Here is a 12,194-nt window from a genome sequence, read left to right on the forward strand (position 1 = left end):
TATAGGTGGATTGATACGGTACAAAGTGCCTTAGACGACAGAAATGTAAGATCTGATAATGTTGGAGTCTTGACAAGTAACAGACTGATTTGGAGGAAAATTGTAGATAGGAAGTTAGTAATGATGTAATTTTTTCATGTAGTACTGTCATATCCTGTACACCCCTTTGGGTACATGGCAGGAATTTGATGATGATGATGTATTAACGTATATTGCTAACTATTTTTGCACTACTGTAATAACCTCTGACCTTGTGTGTTGCTGTGCCCTCTGCAGCAGTTTTCTGTTTACCTAGAGATGCTGCTTTGTGAAACTAGATTCTTGAAGAGACATTGTTTACAATTTTCTGTAAATGCTAATGTTGTAACCTTTAGTATGGCACAGTATGACCTTTGTAGTTTTTGTGCCAAATAAACTATAAACCAACCAACCTGATCCAAATACCTACTCTAAACAAATTACAGAAATAATCTAACTGGAATGGAGGCCTTCATCTCCCTATTCCACTAAAAATCCCTATCCCCCATCCAAGCCTTGATTCTCCAACATGAGGGCCAAGACAGTTTAAGAAGAATATCCAGATTATCACAAGTTACTCAAGATCAAAACTGTGGCTCACAATGATTTTGAAAGGGCAAAATGAAAAAAAATTAGCTTCCTCCTCAGATGGCTGTAGAGCTTTCTGGTCACTCACACAGCAGGCCACTGAGTGCAAATACTGTCTCACTGTGCTTTTACTTCTCTCTCATGCAGATGTTGAAATCATAACATCACCCATAGATAAAATTAATGTTATTTCTGGCATTATTCTTCTCCTCCAACTCCTACATAGTTGACTTAGGAAAATTATCTCTTACTATACTAAGAACAGCCTGTGATGCCTCCTCTAGTATGTTACTACAAAGAAAGCAGAAGAATCCTAAATGGCTTAAACACTAGCAAGCCATCTAGGTCCAACAGTATCCATCCGACTGCACTCAAAACTTGTACACCAGAATTAAGAAACCATACTATATTATTTTTTTCAATCTTTCCTACTTATATGGTATTGCATTATAGTATGGAAGCAAGCCAATATTCAGCACATTCCAAATCAAGTTATCATTCCACTGCTCCCACTTTAATTATCTCAAAATCATTGTGAAGACAATTAACACCCAACTTCTTTACCACCTACAGGCATAGCACTAATTAGTGAGCAATAATATCAATTCCACCACTTATTCACAGCATCTCCTTACCAAACACCTTCACACACAAGTTATGGAAATATCTGAAGACCCTTGCAGTCAATACCTTGAACATTTCAAGGGCATTCATTCAGACCTGGTACAAAGGCCTACTACCTTCTTAGAGTCTGCTATCCACTGTTTGTAATTATATTTGTTATAGTGTAAAAAAATCGACTGTACCAGTTATGTTATACTGCCAGTCGACTGTACCAATCTCAGGAATGGATGTGCATTTCAGTTGTAGATATTTAGGACAGCTGCTGATGGGTAACAAGAAGCAAATAAGCAGGCAAGCAAGGAAAAAGATCTGGAAAGGTGAAAAACTACTAAGTTAAGTTCTGTGATCTCAGAAAAGTTTTTATATACATCTTTATCTACTCTCTAATGAGGAACTGTGAAGTTAATACTGAAGACATTATAATATATCAAGCCTTTGCAGATTAGTCAGAATGATTAGTGCTTAACGAAAAAGTAAGTAGTATATGTTCCAAAGAGCAAGATAGAATCTGCAGTAAAGTTCTTCTTACTGGAACTGCTCAATTAAATGTAGTTTTATTACTGGAGCAATTCTACTTCAGCAAAATGAGGGAAAGATGCATTAAGGAGATCTCCTTATTAGAAGACATATGCAAGTCAAGTGAGATCTAACTTTTATTGTAGTTCTGAGAAGTAAGATAGGCTGAATGAATGAATAAGCAAAATTAAATAAAATAAAGTAAGATAAACAGGACAGTGATAAAATAAATGCTGCAAATAAAGTTCCTGTGTAGTAAAGTACTTAAACTACAGAGCTTTCAGTTGAATGTTGCATCCAATAAGTTTTGGATAGCATTGATGTTATCTTTCAAGAATGAATTTGAACTGAGAGAATTAGAGAGTGAAAAAAAACATATATATATATATATATATATATTTTTTTTTTTTTTTTGTTATTGAGTTTATATTATGTAATTCTGTAATTCCTAGAATGGCCATTTAATTGTTCTTTGCATGTATTAATAATTCAGATAATAGATCTCCTTAGAAATATAGTGAATTACTTAACATATAGAATTTGCATCATCATCTTCTTTTCTGTGCTCAAGAAAGGCTGAGTCCTGAGTGGATAAGAGCTTTCTGTCCTCCTCTATCCAAACTAAGCTCTTTCATATGCCATGAGCTTTGAAAATCCAATGCCATTCTAAGGACTTTATGCCATGTTAATTTTGGTCTTCCCCAGATCTTGTAGCCTCTATAGTGCCCTCAAATACCAGGCGAGGAAGTCTGTAAGGTTCCATTCACACAGTGTGGCCAAACCAATGGAGTTGATGGTTTTTAACTGTGTTAAAAATTGTTGAGTTAGGGATATTCAAATCTTGCAGCTTGTGCAATAGTCCTATGTTCTGTCCAATGTTATGTTTATTTTCCTGAAACATTACATTTCAAAAGCCAACAGTTTCCTCCCCTCTATGCTTCTTTTTTTAAAGGTCCATGTTTCTGCCTCATAGAGAGCAGTTAGTAGTATTATACTTTCTTATAATTTTAATTTTAGAGTGTAGGATTTTTGTTGTTTTTCCAAATTTATAAAGTTTATAGCATCATTGACCATGCATTGAAGAGTCTGTGTTTTATTGTTGCTAAGTCATTTAAATATGAAATCAAGTATGCTCCTAGGTAATTAAAACCCTTAATGATTAACTGTTATTTGCTGATTAACTGTTATCTGTATATCTTCAAGGTGTCTTCCAATTTTCATTATCTTTATTTTACTTGAATTTATAATCATATTATATATAATGACGGCACTACATGATAAACTTAATCACGTAGTGCTATCATAGTAGCCTGAACACCTCTTGGGGTATATATCAGGAATTGAAGATGATGATTATAATTTCTGCAGGTTTCTTATAATTTTGTAAGCTAGTATTGAATATTTGATTTGTAATCTATTTATAATTCCTACATCACCCACATATATAAATATATATGATTGGTCTTCCATTGACTTTTACTCCTTAAGTTGAGGATGAAGCTTAATAAGTTCTTGGATGAAAATGTTAAAAAGGCAATGGAAGAATGGGAATCCTTTCATTGTATATGTTTACAGCAAATATTCAATTTTTTTTTTTTTTTTTTTATATATTTGAGCTTCATTCTTTAAATAAACAAAACATACTGATTTTGAAGTCAATGTACCATCACGGATACGAATCTGAACCCTTCTAACCAACTAAAATAAAATATATTGTAATATTAATCTCTACAAATGACTATAACTAAAAGGTTGGATATAGACCAATGTGGAGAATTACATAACTGATGCAGTAGATAGGCAGTTTAACATAATTGGCACAGTCCATTTACAGTTTAACACTCTCACCTTCCATTCTGGTCATTCACTACATGTCATGGTTGATGACTTCCTTTCTTCATATTTCTAGTAATTATTTAATAGTTGAATAATTTCAAGGCAGTGCAAGATTACTTTAGAGAGGCTGAAGTGAGGGAAACTAGGCAGTAGTTTCTCTCACCTCTTTTTTGATGAGAATGGGTTGTACATAGGCTAATTTCGGGGCTGCAGGACAGATACCAGTGGAATAAAAGAACATAAGGAATAAAAACAGCACCATAGAACAGTAGTCAACTCTGGAACATAAACCTTCAGAACAATTGAAAAAATACTAGCTGGACCAGGGTACTTTTTTTGATAATTTGGAAAAGATTCTTCTAATCTCTTTCTAGCAAAACCAGACAGAATATTGAATATTATATTTTTAATGACTGAAGGAGATATATCAAGATCAAATATGCATGTATCAAAGGAAGAAGAATGATGATGATGATGCAATAGAACAATTTGGGAATAACAAGGGGTGGGAGCAGTGTTGGACAAAATAGTTAACTGATTTCTTTAACAAGTGACCAGAAGAAGTCACTGCTATTTGGATAAGATGTAGGTTGCAGTCCTTTAGTTCATTCAAAATCATGGATTACTGCTCCAATACTCAGAGAAATGTCCTTGCTCTTTAAAAATCTGTTTAAAAAATATTTCTCCCCAGTGATATATACTGACATGTCCTCCACTGCTCAGCTGAAAATGATATTCATTTTATTTTTGCTCTCTCTCTCTCAAATTTTTTTTGGAAATTTTTCAGAGTGCAGCACTAGTAGCTTTTCTTTATAAAAATATGAAATGACATTAGGTGTCAGCTTTGATTTCCTAAAATAGAAACTACAGGAATGTGTATCATAAGTGTGAGTTATTATTCGTATTTTCTCTTTTTTTAAACAACACAAACTACAAAGATATGAATTTTACCTTCTGAATGAAGTAAACTTAAGGTAAGACAAGAAATATTTACCAGAATTATACCACCAAGACATACCTTGATTGAGCAATTTTTCATTTTCAGATGATGCTTGATATCTTCTTTCCAAAGAGAGAAGCTTCTGATTCAATACTGTATTCTCATCACAAGTTTCCAGATAAGACTGAAAAAATTTTATAAACACTAATCAAATTAGATATGCACACTATTACAAAAGTTTAGCTTTTTTTCCTTTCATATGCCAAATTGTATGAAAAAAAAAAAAAGAAAATAATTTTAAAGTTTAGCACAATTACTATTTCACTACATTTTTACAACCTGATTTTTGTGAATCCAACACAAAAAAAGTTCATAAACCTGAAATCCTGAAAGACCAAATATGACATTTTTTTTAAACAACTTCAGGTCTCCAATAAACATGGTGTGGTCTCACACCATACAATGAAATTCATCTATTATTATTTGACATCTCCAAGAGATCCATGGGAGGATCCACTGTATACATTACATGTATACAATTCACTGTATACATTACTTAATTCTTAAGGTTTGCATGTATTTGCATGTATATTTTTGCATTACATCATCTACCATCCACAACAAAGTGAACACACACCCACACACTGCCATCTACTACCCACTAATATATTTTTATTTGTTAATTGTGTATGTTCTCTAGCTGATTTGCATGTATATGGGATGGAAAACCAAAATTTCTGAAAGGAAAAAACTACTCCCATATGCGATTTTCGAACTCAAATTAAAAAGCTCCTATAAAGATTCTTCTTGTAATGACAAGAATCAAACTGAGGTCTCTAACTGAAAAGCACCATGTTCCATTCTTCAACTGTGCTACAGAGGTATGTCAAACACCTAATTTTTCTCCACATTCCAAATATCCATGCTGATGTAGGATTTTGAACCCACAACCTGTTAGCTGGAGAGATATGCTATCTTCTCAGACAACCAGACCAGTTTGTTATTCCAATCAATTTATTTAATCAAATTCAGTGCTTAAAGTTCGTGCATGATCAATGCCATCTTTAGATTTTGCTTTCTTTTTTTCCCTTTATGTATGTTTAGTGCAATCCTGCCAACAAAAGACAGTACACCTAAACCACATTTAGTACTGTGGGTTAGCTAAAGGTGAGATTATCCAAGAACTGGATTCTAGACTAGAGAGAGAATCCAGAAACAAAGCTTCAGGCATGAAATAGGCAGAATCGTATATTCATATCAGGAAACAGAAATTGCAATCTAAGGTGGGGGATGCAAGCCATAGAAAGAAACTGGCAAAAGAAAAACAGTACTTGCTATATATAAAGTATGATGAATGGTAGGACTCTATTATTAGTATGATAGAACTTTATTTTTATGGACTCATCTACTACATAAAGTGAGACCTTTGAAAGAAGTAAAAGATTTTCAGTACCCTGGTTCCTACACTGATACTGTAACTGACATAATGAAAAGAACAAAGCTCTTCAATTCTATAAAAGACTAGCTAATATCTAGTATTGAAATCTCATCACCACAAATACTAAAATTTGTCTGTAAAAAACTCCCAATCAAACCATAATTTATATATAGTTCCCAAACATGGAATATTGCTACTGATCATTATAGGACATAAATGCCAAGATCACATTCCTAATTACTGTCATTCTTGAAAAAAGCCAGCAAAGACTCCTCTTCTTTGAGTGCCATCTCCTATCGGAGACACCTTGTTAAAGTTTGAGCAATTCTCGGCTACTGTGAACAGTCCCTCAGAGCTCATGCCAGTCCACTGTCTGATGTCTGCCATCCAAGATTTTCTTTATCTTCCTTGTCCTCTTCTACCATTTATCTTCCCTTTTATAACCAATTGAAGTATCTTACATTTTTCATTATGAAGTGATCAAGATGCGCAGTTTTTCTTCTTTTTATGATAACTAAAAGTTCATGTGATTTTCCCATTTGTTCCAGTACTTCTTGATTGGACATTTTTTGCTGTTCATGGGATTTTTAACATTTCTCTGTATAACCATATCTCAAAGGCTTCAAGTTTTTTTATCAATGTTGTCTTCAAAGTCCAAGTTTCTGCACTGTACAGATCATACATAGCATTTAACAATGCACTAAATTTAAACTGCGGTTACACAGTGTTGATTTCATCAGGAGAAGATTTTTTCTTGCCATTTCAATAACTTTTATTTCCATTTCTGGATTGCATTCATCATATAACCAGCATCCCAAAACTGCTTCCAAAGACTCCTAATGGAAACAATTCATAAGTCAGCTGAGGAGAATACTTGACAAGAAATTATATTCTTGTTTAATCCTTTATCAAAGTATAAACAAACAAAGTTTACAGATGAAGTATCTCCACAACTAAGTTACTTATATATGGAAATTGTTTGACTTCACATCGATTGCCTTAATATTGTATAATCAAGACTGGAAAAATGTGCTCATCTGTAAAGAGCAAAAATTTTCAGCTGAGAAGTAAAAAAAAAATGAAAAGATGAGTTTCAGTTTAACTGTTAGTTTCCTTTATATAACACTGATTCTGTTTCATGTTTTAACACGTTCATTGCCAAGCTGAAAATTGGAATTTCATGTGGTGGCCAATTTTTTTTATTTAGTTAGCGACGTCTACACGATAACGCGTGATCGGCCGTTCGGTGAGAACTTGCAACAGGCGATATCGCGTGGTTGGCAATGAACGTGTTAAGATACATACAGCTTTTTGTATGTTTACTTTATTTTTCACATCTATTAGAAAATGCTGGTGATTACAAACTTCAGTTGATTATCAGTGATTTTGCCAAAATGGAATATGGCCAATGAGAGAACAGGATATGCATGCATCATTTTATCTTTAGAGAGCATTCAGCTGTACTGCAAGACAACTAATTAATCACAAGGCAACCTAAAATGGATAGGCAGTAGTAATTTAGCTTATTTCCTACACAGTGATAAAATGACAGAATTTGACCATTAATAGTGTATATTAAAATCTGAAATTAGTATTTTAATAATAAAATACTAATGATGATGATAATAGTAAAATAATACTAAAATTCTAATTATGTAGTATTCATAATTAGAACTTGAGTAAAATAATTTATATATATGTATATATAGGTCCCACACATGAAAGATGGAAGAGCCTATAGTAGATGCCATGTGAGGACAGGGTCAGAAATACAGTAATCTCTTTTTCTGACCCTGCCCTGTTGAGGATTGTAGTCCTTTGGAAATGTTTCATGAGGGAGACTGGTCCACAAAATTGAGATGGAAGGAATGAAAGATGACTAGGAGTAGGAGGTTCGATGAGTATGCAGTTTGATGGTAAAGGGATATTGAACAGCTGCAGCATGAGTTCCTGTGCATCTCGCAAAATACGAGGCATAATGAATGCTAGTTCTGTTGAAAGGTCATGGAAATATCTATAGAAAAAAGACACAAGGCAGAAGTTATTCTATGGGAAAGAAGCTAAAGAGAGTTTGTAAGAGAAGTGTCATTTATCAAAACTGCCCTTTTCTGAACAGCTTCAAGAATTTTTTGGGAAGTCTTAGGTGCACCACCCCATATATAAAATCAGTATTTTGGTCGGATTTGTGATCTATAGAGAGTAAGTAACTGTTCAGCAGAGAAGAACTGTCTTGACTGGAAAAGGGTGCCCTCTTATACTTTCCCCATGATATAGAAGTGATATGATTGTGACAGGAAAGATTAGGAGTAAGAGTCAGTCTGAGAAGAAAGAGAGAGATTGGTTCCTAACTATTGAGCTAAGCATTATCAAAAATAAGCAGAGAAGATCTGAGATATTTTTTTATGGGAAAACAAGCAAAACTGTGTTTTGAAGGAATTAAAGTTGACTATCCAGATTACTTTTATCCCAGTCAGGCTACCATGAAGATCAATGTTCAGGGTATTTATTATAGATGATCTTGAAGCATGAGATGTTTGCGCACTACAAGGCATGTCATATGAGTAGGTCAAGTGGAGTGAGCTATTATATGGATTTAGCTTATATAAATATTTTATTGGCACAAAATTTTTTGAAATACTTTGGACATTGAAAGGAGGACTCCTCAAAACAGTAACAGAAGGTAAAGTTCCTGGGAAAAGAGAAAGTGGTAGACTGTCAATTGTGATGGATGGCTGATGTGTCTAGAGTGACTGATCTTCAGAGAGTTGAAGCCTCAAGAAAAGCATCGACACACCAGCTATCATACACATCCAATCGCAATCCATTCCAATCACGCACCACCACATGAGAGAAAAAACTAGCCCTCATCTCCTTCTTAGCAGCAATTCATTCTCAATTTCTAAGGATGCCCTCTTATACTTTCCCCATCCTCCATAAATTGAAAATTTCCATCAACTGAAATCCTGTTTGACCTTTTTCAGAAGTTTATAAGTCTCAATCATATCACCCCCCTCTTTCTCCTGTTTGCTAGTGTCTGCAGTCTACAAATTCTCAAACTGTCTTCATAATCAGTATTCCACAATCCTGATATCATTTTTAACACTCTCCTTTGCACACTCTCCACTATCTCAGAATCACAATGGAAACCACGAGAGTAGATCTGCGCACATAGTCCAAGTGTGGTCCTTGAAAAGAGGCAAAATGACATCCTTATCTTTAAATGTGAAACGAACATTCACATGTTCGTTTCAGCATTGCAATAATATTTTGAGTTGTATTTGCAATCTTTGCTAAATGGCCCCTGAACTTCAACTTCCTATCTATTAACACTCCAAGATCTCAAGCCTTTTCTTCTGGCATAATCCCACCAATATAATAAGACACTGGTTATCTAATCACGACAAAGTGAAGACTTTACATTTACTGACATCCATTTCCCCATGCCCACAATTCCACCCTATTCAAATCATTCTACAAGTATTGCATATCAGCAGCATTCCTGATTATCCTATCTTTGAATCATCTGCAAATGGCTGTATGTCACTTGTCAAATCCCTCCCAATATCATTAATGTACAGATTGAATAACAGTGGACCAAGCACTGATCCTTGTGGTACACCACTGGTAACCTTAAATATTGCAGACTTGCACTCCCCATATACCACTTTTGATATCTGTTAGTCAGCCATCCTCTTATCCACGCTAATATTCTATAACCCAAACTCATATTCTCCAATTTATGCAACAGTCTACCATGCTGTATTCTGTCAAAAGCCTTAGCAAAATCCAAAAGTATCATGGTGTATCCATTCCCCTTGTCTAGTTCATATAGAATGTGAGCAAATTGCTAAAAGATGACCTTCCCTTAGTAAACCCACATTATTCATTGCAAAGTAGAGATTCACTGTCAACCAATTTCTGAATGCGAGCCCTAGCCAATTTTTCCAGAATCTTCACCACCACTCCTGAGATACTAATTGGTTGATAGTTAGATACATTGGTCTTTGCACCACCCTTGTGCAATGGAATTACCATACATTCTTTCCATTCCTGCAGAATCTTCCCTGTTCTGAAACTCATATTAAACAGTCTGGTCAAAGGAATATCCGGTTCAGCTGAACACTCTTTTAGCACATGTGCTGATATCCCATCAGTTCCTACTGCTGAATTCTTATTCAGTTTGTGCAACAGCTTTAATACTTCATCATACACCTGAGTTTCTTCAACCAGTAAAGAGGTAGCAGTAAGCTTAATGTTGATTACACCAGGTTGACAGCGTTTAACAAAATTGACACTCATTAGTTGAACAACTTCTTCTGCATCTGTAATCATCACGCCATCTGCATTTAGAAGAGTTATTCTTTCATATTCATTCTTTCTTTTACTTGCAGCATATCGATAGAATTCTTGTGGGTTCTCTTTAGCACTTCTTTTCATACTCAGACTTTGCTTTCCATACAACAGTTGTGACTATTCTGGCCCACTGCTTATAACTTTCATAATGGACATCATCCTTATGCACATGGTATTCCTTCCACATCATTCCTTTTCTTTAGGTTCTATCAAGGTTTTATAATATCCTATGCACGTCTAGTCCATCTGCCTCCATTTCCACATAGCTCCTGTCACATCTGCTATTGCACTATCTCTACCTGGATGATACACCTTTGCAAAGCGATCACTCAGCAATTCAACTATTTTGAGTGCTTAAGTCACCCTTCCCTTCCATCAGCATTCATCAAAATTATTCCACCTTTCTTTTCCTTGCCGCATACCAAAAGAACTCTTTGGGATCACATTGGCATGCATAGCTAATTTCTTCTCATATTCTGATTTTGCTTTCCTTACCATACTTTAAATTCCCTCCACAAAGTTTTAATTTTTTGCAGCTCCTGATCAATAATGGTTCTCATCCATTTATTCTTAGGAATTTCAAATGCTTAAATAACGAAGTCCGTTCCACTAAGAACCTCCAATTGATATCTAAAATTGGCTTCCTTTTTCAAATTCCACTGATAAAAGCTAGAGAAATATCAAGGCATTTGATTTTAGTAATAACTTAATGCAAACTGTCTGCCAGCCCACCAAGTAACTGTCAATACGTTTCTAACATCTCTGACGTTTCTTAGCCAGTGCTTCTAATTATGTTGTGGACATCAGCTCTCTTCTTGGAAACTTGGATGAGGCTGAGAATAGCCTCATCCAAGTTTCCTTATCTACAGAATGGACTTTCCTGACCATTTTGTTACAAGTCTGTTGGCACTACAATGATGCCAAAGGAGATTATTTCCATGAATTCTACTCTTTCTTCCAATGGTCCAATTAATGTTTCTGCTGCCTTAATCCAAACACTTACAATGACCAAGTAGCAATTCTTGCTGAAATATGAAAACTACTCTCTCCATCCCATTCAAAAACTCTCACTGCTGTCCATGCCTTGGCTATCAAACTTGCAAGCCTTTAAGCTAAAGCAGCTTCTGCACACTACAGATAGCTCAAGACAATCTTCAGTTGTACACTCAGCCTACACTGTAGCAGTTAGTAAAAACAATCGATAAACCCAAATGCAAAACTGAAAGGGACATACAAAGAAATTTTGTCAGAAAAATATTAAAAGAATTCTGGATAGCTTGAATGCCAGTGATCGTCTCCTAGATTTTTGGTAACAAGAAGCAGATGAATTCATTTGGATTTAGAAAATACCATAATGCTGTGGGGATTCTAGAAATAGTCTCTCAGATTTATACCCACTTTTGTATAAAAGGAAGCCCCCCCCCCTTTCTCCTCTGGACCTAGTGGACTGTATCCATGGCACAGTCTGCCATCCTGTACTTCTACTTCTTTCGCGTCTGGATGATACTATGATATCGCTAAGTCTAACTAACCAACATCAAAAACTCTTCACTATTAATGTTTTGGGTATTCATATACATAAGTGAAATATCTCCTTGGACCAACAGCTACTGCATCTTGTCATCAACATCCCTTTCAGACTAAAGACATCAAAAACTACATTCACTTTTGATAATTTCCATTCTTAACTCACTTGCCTCATAGGTGCCTGAATACTTGTCTTCCCCTTTTCCACTAACAGTACCAGTTTTCCTTATTTTGCATGTCTAATCTCTCAATGAACAACAATTTCTCTAAATACCTAACACCAAAACTATTCAAGTGCAATTCTCCAAAAGCTTATACAAGGCCTTTTATTCATCAGATTCACTCCATACATCT

General features: G+C 35.0%; 1 protein-coding gene across 2 annotated transcripts in view; it reads right to left on the reverse strand.

The window, feature by feature from the left end:
* The window catches only part of LOC150096743 (coiled-coil domain-containing protein 152-like), a 153,775-nt gene that overhangs the window by 129,308 nt on the left and 12,273 nt on the right, over positions 1-12,194 (reverse strand). For both annotated transcript variants that reach the window (XM_090408440.1, XM_090408439.1), the window contains exon 3: positions 4,601-4,706. In XM_090408440.1, coding sequence (XP_090264566.1) covers positions 4,601-4,706 — 106 coding nt within the window. The remainder of the gene's footprint in view (positions 1-4,600; positions 4,707-12,194) is intronic.

The sequence above is a fragment of the Typopeltis vanoorti genome, chromosome 18, assembly GCF_054136105.1.
Source record: "Typopeltis vanoorti isolate ZY-2024b chromosome 18, IOZ_Tvanoo_1.0, whole genome shotgun sequence".
NCBI lineage: Eukaryota > Metazoa > Arthropoda > Arachnida > Uropygi > Thelyphonidae > Typopeltis > Typopeltis vanoorti.